This window comes from Tupaia chinensis, unplaced genomic scaffold, assembly GCF_000334495.1.
Source record: "Tupaia chinensis unplaced genomic scaffold, TupChi_1.0 Scaffold000673_1, whole genome shotgun sequence".
Classification (NCBI taxonomy): Eukaryota; Metazoa; Chordata; class Mammalia; order Scandentia; family Tupaiidae; genus Tupaia; species Tupaia belangeri.
This window is the reverse complement of record NW_006160196.1, coordinates 1,477,919-1,496,442: the sequence shown is the minus strand read 5'-3', so window position 1 is coordinate 1,496,442 and position 18,524 is coordinate 1,477,919. Positions and strand designations below refer to the sequence as shown.

Sequence of the window (18,524 nt, the reverse complement as noted above, 5' to 3'; positions counted from 1 at the left end):
GGGATCCAGGCCCCCAGCTCCTCCTCCCCCAGACCCAGGGATCCAGGCCCCCAGCCTCCTCCACCTCTAGGTCCCCAGCTCCCTCCTCCCTGAGACCCAGGAGTCCAGGCCCCCAGGTCCCTGCTCCCCCTGACCCAAGAGTCCAGGCCCAGCCCCTCCCCCAGACCCTGGAGTCCAGGCCCAGCCCCCCCTCAGTCTGAGGAGTCCAGGCGGTAACCCTCTTACTCCCGGTTCCTAGTTAACCAGATCCCTAGCTTCCTCATCCCTCCAACCCAGGAGTCCGGGCCCCCAGCTTGCGGGACCCCAAGATTGCATCATCCGTCCGGCTGCCCTGTCCACGGTGGAATTCTAGCTCTGCCAAGTGGGTCAAATATCACGGGTCAGGCGTGGGGAGGGTGACTGGGCGGGTCTGTCGATATAAATCCTGGAGCTTCTGCATCCATCGAGAGACGCCTGGCCATCGTCAGCTGGAGAGGCACGAAGGCCCCTGCACCTGCCCCGGACGCTAGGCCCTGAAGTGAGTCTGACCACTCAGCTCTCCACCGGCACACCCCGACCGCGCCTGCAGACCTGAGCCATTGATGGGCTGGGACAAGGCCCGGTTCGAGCACCTGGGAGCGTGGGCTCCTGTGCTGGCTGTCCTCCTCCTGGGAGCCTGCCAGGCATACCCCATCCCTGACTCCAGCCCCCTCCTACAATTCGGGGGCCAGGTCCGGCAGCGGTACCTCTACACGGACGACACGCAGGACACAGAAGCCCACCTTGAGATCAGGGCCGACGGCACCGTGGTGGGGGCCGCCCACCAAAGCCCGGAAAGTGAGTGTGGGAACCTGGCCTGTCTGGAGGAGAGGCGGCTGGGGGCCTGGGCTCCGGGATGTTGGGGGAGCTCTGAGTCCCACACCACTTGCTCCTCGCAGGTCTCCTGGAGCTGAAAGCCTTGAAGCCGGGGGTCATTCAAATCCTGGGAGTCAAGACCTCCAGGTTCCTGTGCCAGAGGCCAGACGGGGCCCTGTACGGCTCGGTGAGTCCCGGGCTCTCCTGCACGGTGCTCTTCCTCGGGTCTCTTCCAGTCCAGGCACCAGGTCCTGCTGGTCAACTGGACCAGACCGGGCTCGGTTCTGTGCTCTCTGCACGCCACCGCTCACTGCAGCCCCTGGAGGACGGGGCTGTTATTAAGGTTTACAAGATGAGGAAACTGAGGCCCAGGCAGGGCCACCACTGCCCTCAGTCACTGAGGGGAATAGAGGACAGAGTGGCCAGAGAGCCTGTGGCTCTGGAACCCCCCCTCCTGACCCAAGGACTCGGCTCACGGGGGCGCAGGGATGCTCTGGGGCCCACGGGGCTCATAGAGCAGCCAGGACCTCGGCCAGTGGCCGGACAGCCCTGCCTGGCCTTCGGGCTCCTTGACTGTGCTATGCTGAAATGTTCCCTGCAGAGCGGGGACAGGGAGGTGGCCCTGTAGAACAACCCTGGGGCGAAGGGGGAACCTCCTTTTGGTGTCGTGCTGCCTGGAGAAGGGGCTGGGGCTGGACACCTGGGTCTGAGGGAGGAGGGGCCAGGACTGGGGCTGAGCCCCTGGGTCTGAGGGAGGAGGTAGGGACTGGCCTCTGGGACCCACAGCTGCGGAGCACGGGACGCGGGGTAGCCTGGGTCTCTGATCTTCGTTCTTGCTCCCCCACAGCTTCACTTCGACCCCGAGGCCTGCAGCTTCCGGGAGCTGCTTCTCGAGGATGGATACAACATTTACCAGTCTGAGGCTCGTGGCCTCCCCCTGCGCCTGCCGCCCCATGACTCCCCACATCGGGACCGGACCCCTCAGGGACCAGCTCGTTTCCTGCCGCTGCCTGGCCTGCCCCTGGTTCCTCCAGAGCTGCCAGGGGTCCTGGCCCTTGAGCCCCCCGACGTGGGCTCCTCAGACCCGCTGAGCATGATGGGGCCCTCGCAGGGCCAAAGCCCCAGCTACGCTTCCTGAAGCCATGGGCTGTTAATTAGGGCTCCTCTCCTTATTTATTGGGTTATTTATATTATTTATTTTTTATTTTTCTTACTTGGATAATAAAGAGTCAAAGGGAAGATAACCGTGAGCACCTGTGAGTGTTTGAGGGGGAAATGGATCTGCTTCCTGGACTCCTGTGGGTTTTGAAAGCCCCCTTCCTGCCGCTCCCACTGGGCCTCAGGTTCCTGCCAGACCTGCTCCCACACCTGGCGTCAGCTTTGTGGAGCTACTTCTCAGCGTCCCTCGGTGTCAAGGAGCTTCTACTTTTCAGTTTGTTTATTTTAGGTTTTTGCCATAGGGTATGTGCACTCACCAGAGAGAGAGAGATCACCCCCGAGGGGGCTGGCCGTGCCTCAGTCACTTCTCAGGATCTCGGCCACACTTGCATACACGTATGCCCGGCATGATTTTCAACTCACAGAGTCCGGGACTCGAACCACAGTCGGCTGTATGGGGACTCAGTCACCTTAGCCATCATGCCACCCGCAGGCCCCATTTCTATTTATTTATTTTTAATTGCCAGAGAGCACATGTGCTAACCAGAGAGAGACAGAGAAAGGGGAGGCACCCCCCAAGGCAGCCTGGTCACACCACAATCCCCCGCTCTGTCCTGTCATGGTTTTGGCCACGCACGCACATGCACCCTGGTTTTTCAAACTGCCAGAGTCGGGATTCCAACCGTGGTCAGTGATCAGCCACGTGATCTGGCGCCCTTAACCACTGGACTACCCTCGGGAGCTGGCCCTTAGGAGACTTTTAGAAATGAGGCGCAGTCTCAGCCTCCTGGGAGGTACGGTTTTCTGGGGTCACTGAGCACCAGGAACACGGAGATTGTTGGTCCTGGATCCCGGGGGTGGGCTGGGTGCTAGGGTGGTACTTGAGTACTGAGGGATCCGAAGGCTGGACGTCTGAGCCCCTGCGTTGACAGGGAAATGGGACCTCCACACCCTGAGGGAGGAGGAGCTGGCGCTGAGAGTCCTGGGTCTCCGAGAACTGGAATTTCCAAATTCTGAATTCTCCCATTCAGGCGCCTGAGAGTGCTGGAGTGTGGTGACTCCCACAGAACCAGTCCCAGCAAGCCAGCTGCGCGGTCCCCTCCCTCCAGTCTGGATTTCCATGTCATTTAAATCATACCCTGGTTAGAAGAAGTAAAGAAAGAGAACACGCCACCCAAAGGGTATGAGTCAGCCTGTCCGATCGCAGGTCGGACGAACCTGCAGCCTCGTGAGTGTTGCAGTCCTCAGCTCTTAAAAACAATTATATTAATTTTTGCCAGAGTCCAGAGAGGAAAAGTGAGAAGGCACACCCCCATGGGTGATGGCCACAGGACGGTCCCTCCTCTGTTCTGCCTTTTGGGAGTTGGGGCACGCACTCCTACACAATCTGCGTTTTCAAGCCAAGCCTGGGCCTCAGTGCAGGTGGTCAAGTGGAATCCCACTGTCGTAACTAGCAGGCCACCACCTGGCCTGTCATTATTCCTTTTAAAGATTATTTATCTCGGGAACCAGCAGTTAGCGTAATGGCTATGTCGCTGGACTCCCACGTAGTCGACCGCGGTTCGTGTCCCGGACCCGGTGGCTTAAAACTCACGCCGGGCGCGTGTGCGTGCGTGCCCAAGATCCCAAGAGGAGAATGGAGGAGAAGGGATTGCGGCATGTCCATTCCCCCTGGGGGTTGATTTCTTTCTTTTCCTGAATAATTATTTAGTCCTAGGTATGATACTAGATGCTGGGTTTTAACTGTTAATAAAACTATTAGGTTGTTGGGAGAGTCATGACATACTTTTCTATGTTTTCTATGTAAAAAAATGCATTATGACTTTCCCAATGAACCAATAATATGATTTCTGCTTCCAGGAAGCTTTATTATCTAGTGATTAAGTCCCTAAACTCCAACTTAGGAATCGCCACTCAGTGTCTTCTATAAATAGAGATAAAAGCACCCACCTCATCTGTCCCTGTGTGAGAAATAGATTATACAATGTACAGAAGATATGGTAATTTGCATAATGTCTGACACAAAGTAGGCTATTTGAATCTACTCTATCCTAAATTATAACTATTTTTATTTAATGAAAATATATTGAAGTGTTCTCTGTATATGTTTGTGTATATGGAGATTTTGTGGGTATTTACAAAGTATGTGATGGAGAGTTGATAAGGAAAGACAGACATCTTACTTGGGCAAAAGTCCAACCAAGGGAGACACTGACCTCCCAGAAGGGCAGTGGATTTTTGTCATAAAAAAATAGATTGTTAGTTAGACTTGAAATTTGTGTTGGATTAAACAGGAAAACAATATTTAAGGTATGTTACTCATATTAATTGCCATTGAAATGTACTTTGGATAACTTGATCAGCTTCCTCCCATATTATGACCATTCTAAGAAGGTTTATGGATAAATTTTAAATGTGTGTTTGTTTATTCCTTAAGGAGTGATTTCCATATTGGACTTTTTGATAAGCTATTCAATAATCTATCAGACTTTAGTGTAGAGAGGGCAGTGGTAACACAACACTTTGTGATGCCAGATTCACATGAGAAGGTCCTGGGTTCGTTTCAGAGAGAGACAGCCTCCCCCCCCCCCGAAACAGGGTCTTCTACTGGGATCCACCTCAGACCCCGCTGGGGGGATCCCAGGCAGGTTCGTATGAGCCCTGCGTGCTCAGAGAAGCCCCTGGGCGTGAACCCAGAACCTCCCCCATGTGTGTCCAGTTGTTATATCAGAGCCACCACCTGCCCTCCGCTCTTCGTTTTAATTTCAGGGTTCAAGTGAGAGGATTATCTCAGTAAAAAGGATCAGAAATGTGGGTCTCAAAGGGCCTGGTGGGGTTCCGTGCCAAGAGAAAGTCCGCCCGCTGTGGGGACTGCAGTTTCCACGCTGACATGCTGCAGAGACCTCTCCAGGGACAGAGACAGAATCCTAGGGGCCAGCAAGCTGGGAGGAGTGGCTTAGTCCTGCTGACTCCCTAAGGTGTCCCTACTCTTAGGTGAGGCTGCATGGCTTGTCCAGGAAGGGACAGTCACCAGGGGTGTCAGGGCCAAGAAGAAGGGCTGGGCACCTTCCCACTGGCCTGCCACACAGCGCCTGAGACCTGGGACACACCTGCAGGAGGGGAGAAGGGCTGGGGGGGAGGGGAGAAGAGCTGGGAGCCTTCCCACCCACCTGCCCCGCCATGCTGGGCCTGAGACCTGGGGGCAGGGCTGGGGGGAGGGGAGAAGGATGGGAGAGGCCAGATTACAGTGAGGGGGACAGAGACATGGGGGGAAAGGCAGAGATGCAAAGACAGAGATAAAGGCCCAGAGAAAAGAGGACAGAGACCCAGAGAGAGGAGGACAGAGACGGAGAGAGAAAGAGAGAAAGAGAAAGAACAGAGAGGGATGGAGACTCCAAGGGAGGGGCGTCAGGCAGGGAACTGGAGAAATGAACTGGGACAGGAGCACTTCACTGGGCCCGGACCTGGACCCGGCTCTGTGGAACCTCTTCCTGGGTAGGACGGGTCCCTTCCCCCACGTGTGGGGTGACTGTCCATGGGGAGAGCCGCCCTGAGGCTGCTGCCTCTGGGGTCTTCTGTCCTTCTCAGGGTCCACCCAACTCCTGGCAGGTTCCATAAGATGAGATCAAAGCGTGGCCTGTGGGGGGATAAAAACGCACCAGAGGGGCCAGCAGTTAGCGTAATGGCTATGTCGCAACACTCCCATGTAGTTGACCACGGTTCAAATCCCGGACCCGGTGGCTTAAACTCACGCTGGGCGCATGTGTGTGCATGCCCAAGATCCCGAGAGGAGAAAGGAGGAGAAGGGATTGCAGCGTGGCCATCCCCCCTGGGGGGTGATTTCTCGCTTTCTGTCTCTCTCTGTCTCTCTCTGTCTTCTGGCGAGCACTCACGCCCTATAACAAAAAACTCTCCAAAAAAAAAAAAAAAAACCAACCACACCAGAACCAGAACCACGAGGTCTTGCCTACTGGCACATGGGAACTATGCTGGGATCCAGCCTGGGTAGGGGTCCGGGGGTGGAGGGATGGAGGCTGGGAGTGACTTAGCATTGACGTGGGCTGGGTGTCTCGATGGATCCTAGGCTGCTGTTCTGTAGGGCCTGGGAGACTCCAGTGTGCTTCCCGTGGGCTTCAGGAGCTGCACGCGGGCTGAGACGCGGCCTCCTGCGTGTGCACAGGGCGGTCCTCAAGGTGGGCCCTGGAGACCAGCAGCAGCCTGGGAAGGGGGCAGGGAGGCACATTCTGGACCCCAGAATTTGGGGGTGGGTCTCTGAGACCAGAAAGTTGACAACTTCTTTGCGTCCGGGAGGCTGCTCCTGGCGACTCTGCAGCCATCACCATGTCACAGCACGAATATATTGAATTACATCCTAAACGCTATGGACGCCGTGTGGATTACCCCGAGAGAAAGAGAAAGAAGGAAAGTCAGGAGGCTCGTGAACGTTCAAAGAAACCAACAGAGGTGACTGGTCTGAAGGCTAAGCTCTGTCATCAACAGCCATGCTGAGAAAATACAATGAAAAAGGCTACCGAGAGGCACGGAAAGAGGAACGCCAAACAGAAGAGTGATGAAAAGACCCACAAGGAGCAGCTCCTGCCTGTCCGCTGGACAGAGAAGGACGGTCCCGAGCTAAAGTACTTTCCAATACGATTGAACAAAAACGGAAAGAGAAAGCGAGAAAGTGGGAAGTCCCTCTACCCCAAGTTCGAGCCCAGGGAGAAACGGAAGTATTAAAAGTTATTCGAACAGGAAAGAGGAAGCAGGCATGGGAGAGGATGGCACAGAGCCTGCTTTGTTGGAGACGCTTTACTAGAAACCACCTAAATAGGAGTGATGCATTAGGCCCACGGGCTTAGGTTTCAAGGAGCCCCACGTAACATCCTGAGCTGAACGCCGCCCTTTGCCCGCCCATACTCCGTGTGAAGGAGACTCCCTCAGCCCCACTGTGTACAACTCCGGTGTCACCACCAAAGGTGCTGTCACTGAGGTGAACGTGAGCGAGTTGGGCCTTGTGACACAGGAGGTAAGGCTCTGTGGGGGAGATGTGCCCACGTTCCCAGTAGTCCTGAAAACGGTGGCTGCATAAACGCTGCCATACTGGTTGGATCGCAGCTGCATGCGAGTAACTCCTTGTAAGTTTTGAAGATGATTCACCAGCCTGAAAACCGCCATGACTGACATTTCTGAATATGGCCGGCCTTACGTGTCTGCAGTCATCGAGAGATTATTTATTAAATTGTACCAAAACACGAAAGTGGCCGGGTTTACAAAAAAGAAAAGAAAAAGAATGCGGGGGCCACAAGCTTAGAGACAGAAAGTGCAAGGGTGGGGTGGGAATGTGGCCTCTGAGGCAGCAGGTGTGACAGAACCTGAGAAGCGGCTTCAAACAATAGGCCGGGCCAGCAGGGGAGGGCTGGGCGGGGCTGGGTGAGGATTGTGCAACAGAGATTTAGTGAGCGGACAGAGATGATTACATAGGCGCTAGACTCCCACATGGTGGACGGAAGTTCGAGTCCTGGACCTGGCAGCTTGCTTTCTCATTTTCTCTCTCTTTGGTGAGTGTGCATGCCCTATAATAAATTAAAATAATAATAATAAATAAAATTAAATATATAGTTCTTTAAAAAAAAAAAAAGAAAGCAAAACACCAGCTGTTTCTTTCTCAGTCTTGGCAGCCAGAAGGCCAAAGCCCAGGCGTCCATAGAACCATCCTCGAAGGCTCCAGGGGAGGGTATTTTTTTTTTCAATAATAATAATAATCTACTTAACTTTTTATTTATTTATTTATTTTGGGGATATTTTTGCTATAGGGCATGTGCACTGGCCAGAAAGAGAGACAAAAAGCGAGAAATCACCCCCCAGGGGATGGCCACACCGTAACCCCTTCTCCTCTCAGAATTTTGGGCATGCACACACACGTGCCCGGCTGTTATAAGCTGTCGGGTCTGGGACTTGACCCGCAGTCAACTACTCAAACCGTGGACTCGGCCACGTGGGACCCAGCACACCAGCCTCCACCGACCACCACACCACGACCTGGTATGAGTTTTACTTGCGAGGACTTCACCCTTCAACTGAATCACCTTCAAATACTCTCAGTGGGGTCAGGACTCACATGCAAATCTGGGGGCACACAGCACTCAGACCAGCAGCTGGCAGCAGGACGGGGAGTCCTGTCTACGTGGGAGTGGGGGTTTTGTATGGGATGGGAATTCTGGGGACAGGTGGTGGTAAAGGTCCCGGGACAGTATCAATGCCACTCACCAGTATGCTTCAAAAGGGTTAAGATGTTATGCTACGGGCATTTCACCACTTTTTATGTATTTGTTTGCCAGAGGGCACGTGTGCTTGCTAGAGAGAAAGTGGTCACATCACACCCCTTCTCCTTCATCTCTCTGGTCTGTGGAGATTTGAGCACCTCTACACACACGTCCGGCAAGTCTCTCAAGCCACCAGGGCTGGGATTCGAACCACATGATCAGCTATGTGGGACCTGGCTCCCTTAACCACCAGGCCGCCGCAAATCCTTTTTTTTTTTTGAGAGGTTTTTGCTATAGGGCACGTGCACTCGCCAGCCAGACAGAGAGAGACAGAGACAGAAAGCGAGAATTCACCCCCCAGGGGGGATGGTCACGCCGCAATCCCTTCTCCTCCGTTCTCCTCTCGGGATCTAGGGCACGCACGCACATGCGCCCGGCCTGAGTTTTAAGTCACCGGGTCCAAGACGCGAATCGCGGTCGACTACGTGGGAGTCCAGCGACATAGCCATTACGCTAACTGCTGATCCCCACAAATTCTTTTAAAAGCCACCAACCTGGGGCCGGCAGGTGGTGTGGTGGTTAAGGGCACTAGACTCTCACATGGCCGACCGTGGTTTGAGTCCCAGACGGACCTAGTGGCTCTCTCTCTCTCTCTCTTTCTCATTCGCTCTGTCTCTCTCTGGTCAAATTAAAATAAAGTTAAAGAAAATAATTCTTCTTTTTTTGGGGGGGAGGGGGGAGAGGCCCCCCTGCATGCGCTTGCCAGAAAGAGAGAGACAGAAAATGAAAAATCACCCCCCAGGGGGGATGGCCACGCCGTACTCCCTTCTCCTCCATTCTCCTCTTGGGATCTTGGGCACGCACGCACATGCGTCCAGTGTGAGTTTAAACCATCGGGTCCGGGACACGAACTGCAGTCAACTACATGGGAGTCCAGTGACACAGCTGTTAAGCCAACTGCTGGTCCCAGAAAATAATTCTTAAAAAAAAAAACAAAAACAAAAACAAAAAACACCAACCTGACAAAGAATTTGTCAAGGACACCCTCTTGGTTCTGTTTGGGCTCTGGATGGACGAAGATGACTCTGCAGAAAACGTGTACCCGCTGATCACCCCCCTGTGCACTGGGGTCTGGCATCGAACTGGGTGACGGAAGCATCCCCAAGCAGAGAAATGAAATAGCGACTGGGCTGCTGATGCCGCCAGGGCTCCTGGCCAAAGCAAAGGGACGCCTCTCTGCAATGACTCAGCTCAAATCAGATCTCGCAGGGAAAAGGCCCGAGTGGACTCAGAATCCCAAGTCATAACACATCAAGGACACCAGGCGTGGCAACCAGCAGCACTCTCACGGCACGGGAGCCGGCCTCGCCCAGCCCACAGTAACTTCACATTGTACAAATGTCTGTGCTAGGGTCCAGCAGGTGGCGTGGTGGCTAAGGCAGCTGGACTTCCACACGGCTGACTGTGGTTCGAGTCCCAGACCTGGCTGCTTGCTTTCTCATTTTCCCTTCCTCTCTCTCGCTCTATCTCTCTTGCTCTCTCTCTGTTTCTCTCTGGTCAAATAAAAATAAGTAAGTAAATAAATAAATTTAAATAAAATAATTCTAAAAAATAAAGAAATGTCAGAGATTAAATATAACGGTGAGATTTGTTTGTCTTGGAGAGAGAAATTTTTTGCTATAGGGAGCGTGCACTCACTAGAGAGATGGAGAGATAGAAAGCGAGAAATCACCCCCCCTGGGGGGGGGGATGGCCACGCCGCAATCCCTTCTCCTCCATTCTCCTCTCGGGATTCTGGGCACACTGGTGTGAATTTTAAGATGCCGGATCTGGGACCAACAGTTGGCGTAGTGGCTATGTCACTGGATTCCCATGTAGTCGACCAGGGTTCAACTCCTGGACCTGGTGGCTTGAACTCACACCAGGCGCGTGTGTGTGCGTGCCCAAGATCCTGAGAGGAGAATGGAGGAGAAGGGATTGCGGCGTGGCCATCCCCCCTGGGGGTGATTTCTCATTTCCTCTGTCTCTGTTTCTGTCTTTCTGGCGAGCCCATGCACCCTACAGAAAAAACTTCTCCAAAAATTAAATAAATAAAATTCATTCATTCATTCATTCATTCATGAAATAATTATTAAAAAGCAAACAAATAAAAAACACACACCAGGTGTATGCAAATGCGTGCCCAAGATCCCAAGAAGAGAATGGAAGAGAAGGGATTGTGGTGTCGCCATCCCCCCCGGGGGGTGATTTCTCACTTTCTGTCTTTCTCTGTTCCCCCAGCGAGTGTTCACACACTATAGCAAAAATTTCTCTCTACAAAAGAAAAATTTAAAAACTTAAAAAAGTACATTCGCATTGTTGTGCCGCCAGTCTGTAGAACGTTTGTACCTTGCCAAACTAAAACTCTGTAGCCATCAAACCGCAGCTTCCCGTCCCCTCCCCGTCCCCACTCCCTGGCCCGTTTTCCCGGCGCCTAGTGTTGGAGATATTTCAGGGAGCTTTCTGAGTGTCTCCTGAGCTTTCTGAGTGTCTCCTGAGCTTTTGTGTATAGACAAGAAAATTCACAACTATTTGTTTTTCTGTTAATGATCAATGAGTTTTGAAACAATTAACTTTCTTCCAAACATTGACCCACTACTTCCACAGCTAAAAATAGCACGTCACAGATTTCACAATTTTAGATTTTCCCAAACATTTGAACACAGATCGCAAACTTAATGATCTTTTTGGCAAGTTTGGTATCTCGAATCCCCTTAAGAGCCTTGACTAGTGGAAAGAAGTAATGCAATTTGTTGCTGTTGTCGTTAGAAGGCCCCGTGTGCTTCCGAGAGAGACACAGCGAGACAAGACAGAGAGCGAGAGAAGGCACCGCCACGGGGAGGGGTCATGCTGCCATCCCTTCGCAGCCTCTCCCCACCTTCGGGACTTGAGCACGCGTGCACATGCGCCCAGTGCTTTTCTCAAATGACCGGGTCTGGGACTCAAACCCTGTAGTCATTCACGTGGGATCTGGATGGCTCAACCGGTAGGCCATAGAGTTGGCCACAATAATATAATCTTTTTTTTTTTTAAGAGTTTTTCTTGCTATAGGGTACACGTGCTTTCTAGAGAGAGACAGAGAAAAAAAGAAAAAGACAGTGAGAGGGAAAGTGAGAAATCACCCCCGAAGGAGGATGGCCACACTGCAGTCCCTGCTCCACTCTCCTCCTAGCATCTTGGGCATGCGCGCACACAGACTGGGTGTGATTTTTTTTTTGAGAGAGATTTTCACTGTAGGGCGCGTGCGCTCGCCAGACAGACAGAGAGAGACAGAGAGACAGAAAGCAAGAAATCACCCCCTGGGGGGATGGTCACGCTGCAATCCCTTCTCCTCCATTCTCCTCTCGGGATCTTGGGCACGCACGCACACGCACCTGGCATGAGTTTTAAGCCACCGGGTCTGGGACACGAACCGTGGTTGACTATGTGGGAGTCCAGCGACATAGCCATTACGCTAACTGCTGGTCCCCTGGGTGTGATTTTTAAGTCACAGGGTCCAGGCCTTGAACTGTGGTGGGCCATGAGAAAGTCCAGCAATGTAACCACTACGCCACTTGTTGGCCCCAGTAATACAATCTTGCCCCTCAGCGGGGATGGCCATGCTGCAGTCCCCTCTCCTCCAGTCTCCTCTCCGAATTTTGGGCACCCACACACACTTTCCCAGTGCATTTTTTAAAATTTATTTATTCATTTTAGAGAGAGAAAGAGGGTGAGAAAGCAAGCCACCAGGTCCAGGACTTGAACCATGGTCCGCCCTGTGGGAGTGTCCAGCACCTCAACCACCACGCCACCTGCTGATCCCATCCCAGCGCATTTTTCAAGCTGCTGAGTCTGACTCCCATAGAGTTAGCCCCGGGGCAGTCAGCGTCTTAACCTCAGCGCCACCTGCTGGCCCACCATGTACTTACTAATGCTTCAAATACCTTGGGGACAGACAGGAGCTCAAAGATGATCAAACTGATTAGTTTCTCTCCATTAAACTGATGACAAAACTGGGACCAGCAGGTGGTGTGGTGGCTAAGGTCCTAGACGCTCCCACATGGCCAACCATGGTTCAAGTCCCGGACCTGGTGGCTTGCTTTCTCACTTTCTTTCCCTCTCTCTCTCTGTGTGTGTGTGTGTGTGTGTGTGTGTGTGTGTGTGTACTCTCTGGCAATCAGAAAAGAAAAGAAATAAAAGAAAAAAATCTGCAAGTGTGCTGTAAACTCAAGGACACTAAAAGTAGCAAGAACTTGCAAGTATTTTAAGGAGAAAATGAAATAAAACTTCTGCAACAATGTGAGAAAACGTCCAGTAGTCTAGTCAAGATTTTGACTGAAATATTCTAATATTGTGATTTTTTGGCTTATCAGAGATTTGGGCAGCCAAGTTTAAGAGTTTTTTTTTTCTTCTTTTTTAAGTTTCTTTCTTTTTTATTTAATTTTATTTAGTATTATTATTATTTAATTTGTTATAGGGTATGAGTGCTCACTAGAGAGGGACAGCGAGAAAGAGAGAGAGAGGAAGTGAAAGAGCAAGAGACAGTTGTCAGGCCGGGGACTCGAATCGTGGTCGGCCACGTGGAAGTCTGGTGCCTTAACTGGACTTGCTGGCCCCTAAGTTTATTTCCTCTTCTTCTTCTTTTCTTTTCTTTATTTTTTTTTTTTTAAGAGATATTTCTGCTATAGGACGTGTGTGCTTGCCAGACAGACTGAAAGTGAGAAATCACCCCTCAGGGGGACGGCCACACTGTGATCCCTTCCGCTCCATTCTCCTTTCAGGATCTTGAGCACACACGCACATGCACCTGGTGTGAGTTTTAGGCCACCGGGTCTGGGACCTGAACCGCGGTCGACTACGTGGGAGCCGAATGACGTAACCATTACGCCAACTGCTGGTCCTCCTAAGTTTACTTCTTTTGAGACCAAGAAAGAGAGAAAGGCACCCAACAAGGGAGGGCCTTCCCATCACGATCTGCCTCAGCCTCAGCCGGCCCAGGCTGCAGGGATGTGTACCCGTGGCCCCCCGTGGGCCGGCTGCCCCACCCCCCCTGCGCTGTCTCGCCTGCACTGCCGCCTGGTCTGAGCAAACAGTTTGACGGTTGAAGATTCCTGGTCATGAGCCCTAAGGGATCCTGTGAAGGACCCCTCCTCCCACATCCCTGTGTGAGACCCTAACCCCAGTATGAGGGTACTGGGCGGCGACCTCGTCCTGGGAGGGGAGCCCTGAGCTATGGGATCAGTGCCCTTATAAAAGATTCCCTTAAGAGGGCCTGGCAGGTGGCGTGGGGGTTAAGGCGCTGGACTCCCATATGGCTGACTGCGGTACGAGTCCCGGACCTAGCAGCTTGCTTTCTCACTTTCTCTCTCTGTCTCTCTCTCTCTGGTAAAACTCAAAATAAATAAATAAAATTAAAAATAAATCATTCTTTTTAAAAATTACTTTAAATTTAAATGTATTTATTTATTTTAAATTTGATTAGAGAGGGACAGAGCGGGAGCAACCAGCTCCTCAACCACCAAGCCACCTACTGGTCCCCAATACAAATAATTATTTTAGAAAAGAGAAGAGATTCCCTTAGAGGTCAGCAGATGATGTGGTTGAGGCTCTGGACTCCCACACGGCCAGCCACGGTTTGAGTCCCAGACCCGGCAGCTTGCTTTCTCTGGTGAGCACATATGTCTTATAGTAAATTAAAATAATGATAATAAATAAAATGAAATAAACATGTATATATATGTGTGTGTGTGTGTGTGTCCGCAAGATGGTTTTGGGCCATGGCCTGGTGGCTAAGGCAGCTGGAGCCCACACGGCCCCACGTGGTTAAAGCCCCAGAGCTGGCACGTGTGTGTGCACGCCCGAAGTCCTGAAAGGAGTGGAAGATGGAGGAGAAGGGATTGTGGCGTGACCATTCCCCATGGGGGTGCTTTCCCCCTCCCTCCCTCTCTCTGGCTCTCATTGGCCAAAACACACAACCATTGACAAAAATTATATTAAAAAAAAGCCCACACGGCCCCACGTGGTTAAAGCCCCAGAGCTGGCACGTGTGTGTGCACGCCCGAAGTCCTGAAAGGAGTGGAAGATGGAGGAGAAGGGATTGTGGCGTGACCATTCCCCATGGGGGTGCTTTCCCCCTCCCTCCCTCTCTCTGGCTCTCATTGGCCAAAACACACAACCATTGACAAAAATTATATTAAAAAAATTAAAAACACAGAAAAAGATGGCCACCCATGACCCGGGAAGCCAGTCCCCACCAGCGCAGAGTTTGCTGGTGACCAGGTCTTGAGCCCTCTGGCCTCCAGAACTTAGGAAACTGAGGAAATAAATGTTATTATTTTTTTTAAAGCAATTTTTGCTATAGGATGCATGTGCTCTCCAGAGAGAGAGAAAGTGAGAAATCACCCCCAGGGGGGATGGCCACGCCGCAATCCCTTCTCCTCCATTCTCCTCTCGGGATCTTGGGCATGCATGCACACGCGCCTGGAGTGAGTTTCAAGCCTCTGGGTCCAGAACTCCTGCCGTGGTCAGCCATGTGGGAGTCCAACGACGTAACCATTACTCCATCTGATGGTTCACCCCCGCTTTTTTTTTTTTAGAGATTTTTGCCTTAGGATGTGTGCACTCACTACACACAGAGAGAGGGAGACAGAGACAGTGAGAGGGAAAGTGAGACATCATCCTCAGGAGGGGTGGCCACACCGCAATCCCTGCTCCAGTCTGCTCACGGGGTCTTGGGTGCACACTCACGTGCCTGGCATGATTTTGAAGCCACCAGGTCCAGGACTCCATCCACGGTCTGCCACGGGGGAGTCAGCAACATAACCATTATGCCATCTGCTGGCCCAGCGCTCATTCTTTAAGCCACTCCAGGAGTTGTTTTCTTTCTTTCTTTCTTTCTTTTTTTAGAGAGAGATTTTTGTGACAGGACGTGTGTGCTCACCGGAGAGTAAGAAAGCGAGAAATCCCCCCCCCCCGGGTGTGCACACGCACCTGGCGTGAGCTTCATGCCACCGGGTCCAAGACTCGAACCGTGGTCGGCCACGTGGGAGGCCAGTGCTGTCAGAGCTGTGAGTTTTGTCTCTGTAGCAGTCTCAGCAGACTAAGATAGGCCTGGGAAAGGCCTATCTTATAATTAGACTGCCTGACCGCATGACTTCGGAGATCGATCTTGGTGTCTCACAGCGCCGCAGCCTGCTCACCAGGCCGAGCCTGAAAGACTCGTCCCAAGAGTCCAAGCGTTTTCAGGGCCTGGGGCAGGACACGCCCAGGTAGCCCTTTGTTCTGGAACCTTTCCTGTTGGACCTGCAAAGCATTTCCTCATGCCTGAGCACCTTGGAGTGGCTTCTCCTCCCTGCTGGCGAGACTTCTGTCACCCCTGTCGCTGGGCCGCCTTGTCAGCAGCGGGGATGGCAGGGAGGGCCTGGCAGGGGACTGGGAGGAGGGAGGAGAGACAGGGCTTCTTGTCCCCAGCTCTAGTCTGCATCTTGTCCGCTGCCACTTCAGCTCTTCCTACTTCACCTGCAGACCCCTCCCGTCAGGCCACGCCCTGCGGTGCTCAGAGGGTCAGGAGAACTCTGTCCCAGAGATCTGTTCGTCTGTGTATGTTCCCATTTTCTGTAATAGAAAAATATTTTCTTTTTTTTGGAGAGGTTTTTGCTATAGGGCGCGTGTGCTCGCCAGACAGAAAGAGAGAGAGAAAGAGAGATAGAAAGTGAGAAATCACCCCCCAGGGGGGATGGTCACACTGCAATCCCTTCTCCTCCATTCTCCTCTCAGGATCTTGGGCATGCCAGCCCACGCCGCGTGTAGTTTAAGCCGCCGGTCCAGGACACAAACCGTGGTCGACTACATGGGAGTCCAGAGACATAGCCATTACGTCAACTGCTGGTCCCTAACTTTATTTATTTTAATTTGACCAGAGAGGGAATAGAGTGGGAGAAAGAGAGAAAGTGAGAAGGCAAACCACCAGGTCCAGGACTCAAACGGTGGCAGCCTAAGTGGGAGTCCAGTGCACTTAACCACGCCACCTGCTGGCTCCCAAAATAAATTTTTTAGAGAGATTTTTGCTATAGGGCATGTGCACTCTCCAGAGAGACAGAGACAGAGACAAAAAGCAAGAAATTAACCCCCAGGGGATGGCCATGCTGTAATCCCGTCTCTTCCATTCTCCTCTCGGGATTTTGCACACACACACACTTGCACTCGGTGTGTGTATCAAGCTTCTGAGTCCAGGACTTGAACTGTAGTCAACTGACGTCAAGTGACGTAACCATAACACCATCTGCTGGTCCCTGTAAGAGAAACATTTTAAAGTTTCTTTCTTTCTTCCATGACAGAGGAAGAAAGCTTACACCTCCGACAGGGCCTGGATGCTGCGCCCCCGCCCCTAGTGCCAGGCAGCTCCAGATCATGGGTGTGTGATCTGGTGTACTCTGGGAGGACTCAGGACTTGAACCCAGAACCTTTCCATGTTGGTCAGCCCCCTAGAATATCCCATTTTACTACTGTGCCACTGTCAGTCATCATCCATAATACAACTTAAATGGGCCGGCCATGTCGCCTAGCGGCTAAGAAAGCTGGATTCCGCGTGGTGAACATGGTTCAAATCCTGACTCCAGCAGCTTGAAAAACACCCTGGGTGCCTGCACATGCCAGAAATCCCAACAGGAAGGAGAAATGGAGAACAAGGAATTATGGCATGACCGAGACCTTGGGCTGCTTTCTTTCTCTTTCCTCTCTCTCTCTAAAGCACACATGCCCTCTGACCAAAAAAAAAAAAAAAAAGCAATAAAAGGCCCAGTAGATGGAGTAATGGTTACATTGCTGGACTCCCACACAGTCAGCTGTGGTTCGAGTCCCAGACATGGCAGCTTGGAACTCATGCCAGGTGCGTGTGTGTGCATGCCCAAGATCCTGAGAGGCGAATGGAGAAGGGATTGTGGCGTGGCCATCCCCGGGGGTGATTTCTCGCTTTCACTCTCACTGTCTCTCTCTGGTGAGTACACATGCCCTATTGCAAAAATCTAAAACGGAAAAAGAGAGAGAGCAAGAAACTGAAGAAATATAAGCGACTTGTGAGCAGCAAGTGAGGGGGTCACGCAGCCGGGGTGATGCAGCAGCGCTGTGAACTGCTGTGCTGGAAGCCACAAGGCCGACCACAGGTTCCAGTCCCTGTCGAGCATGTACCGGTGCGCCTGCACCCGAAGTGCCCTCCAGGGAGGCCGTGGAAGGGCTGCAGCGGGCAGAGCCCTGTCATGGGTCTCGCTCTCTCGTGCTGTCGGCACTCCCTCATGAATCAAAGGAAAGAAAGGAAGGAAAAGAAAATGCTAGTTAAGTGAGAGAACTGGTCTTTCTTGCCTTTTTCCTCTCACAAAATACCCCACATGCCAAAAAGAGCATCTTTGGGGACTGGCAGGTGATCTGGTGGTTAAGGTGCTGGACTCCGACATGGTCAACTGTGGTTTGAGTCCGGGACCTCGCTGCTTGCTTCCTCACTTCCTCTGTCTGTCTCTGGTCAAATTTTAAAAAATAATCATGATGGGCCGGCAGGTGGCATGGTGGTTAAGGGTCTTGGACTCCCATATGGCTGACCATGGTTCAAGTCTAGACCAGGCGGCTTGCTTTTTCACTTTCCCTCTTTGTCCCACTCTATCCTTCTCTGTTCAAATTTAAATAAATAAATAGGGGCTGGCAGATGGCATGATATATAAGAGCCTGGACTCCCACATGGACGACTGCAGTTCGAGTCCTAGACCTGGAAGCTTGCTTTCTCATTTTCCCTCTCTCTCTCTCTCTCTCTCACTCTCCCTCTCCGGTCAAATTAAAAATAAATAAATAAAGTTAAATAAAATAATTCTTAAAAATAAATAAATAATTCTTAAAAAAAAAATAATGACAGGGCCACCAGGTGGCGTGATGGTTAAGGGCGCTGGATTCTCACATGGCCAACCATGGTTTGAGTCCCGGACCTGGAGGCTTGCTTCCTGATTTTCCCTCTCTCTCTCTGTTTCTCTCTCTGGAAATATTAAAATAATAATAATAAATAAAGTTAAATAAGATAATTGTTTTTAAAAATAATAATAATGATGATAAATAAAACTTAATACAGTAATATTTTTTTCTTTTTTTGGAGAGGTTTTTTTGCTATAGGGCATGTGCACTCACCAGACAGAGAGATAGAAAGTGAGAAATCACCCCCCAGAGGGGACGGCCAAGCTGCAATCCCTTCTCCTCCATTCTCCTCCTGGGATC

General features: G+C 51.7%; 1 protein-coding gene across 1 annotated transcript; it reads left to right on the top strand.

Annotated features, from left to right (window-relative positions):
- The first annotated feature begins 348 nt into the window (after positions 1-348).
- FGF21 (fibroblast growth factor 21) lies at positions 349-2,077 on the top strand. Its single transcript, XM_006160185.3, has 3 exons — positions 349-816; positions 918-1,021; positions 1,682-2,077. Exons 1-3 carry the CDS (start codon positions 582-584, stop codon positions 1,970-1,972), a joined length of 630 nt encoding a protein of 209 aa, XP_006160247.1. The 5' UTR covers positions 349-581; the 3' UTR covers positions 1,973-2,077.
- Positions 2,078-18,524: the final 16,447 nt, after the last annotated feature.

What these genes read in the sequence shown, in the direction of transcription:
- FGF21 (XM_006160185.3), top strand. Translation starts at nt 582, where the DNA reads ATGGGCTGGGACAAGGCCCGGTTCGAGCACCTGGGAGCGTGGGCTCCT. An exon ending in CGCCCACCAAAGCCCGGAAA is followed by an intron (nt 817 to 917) that starts GTGAGTGTGGGA and finishes TGCTCCTCGCAG; the next exon opens with GTCTCCTGGAGCTGAAAGCC. An exon ending in ACGGGGCCCTGTACGGCTCG is followed by an intron (nt 1,022 to 1,681) that starts GTGAGTCCCGGG and finishes GCTCCCCCACAG; the next exon opens with CTTCACTTCGACCCCGAGGC.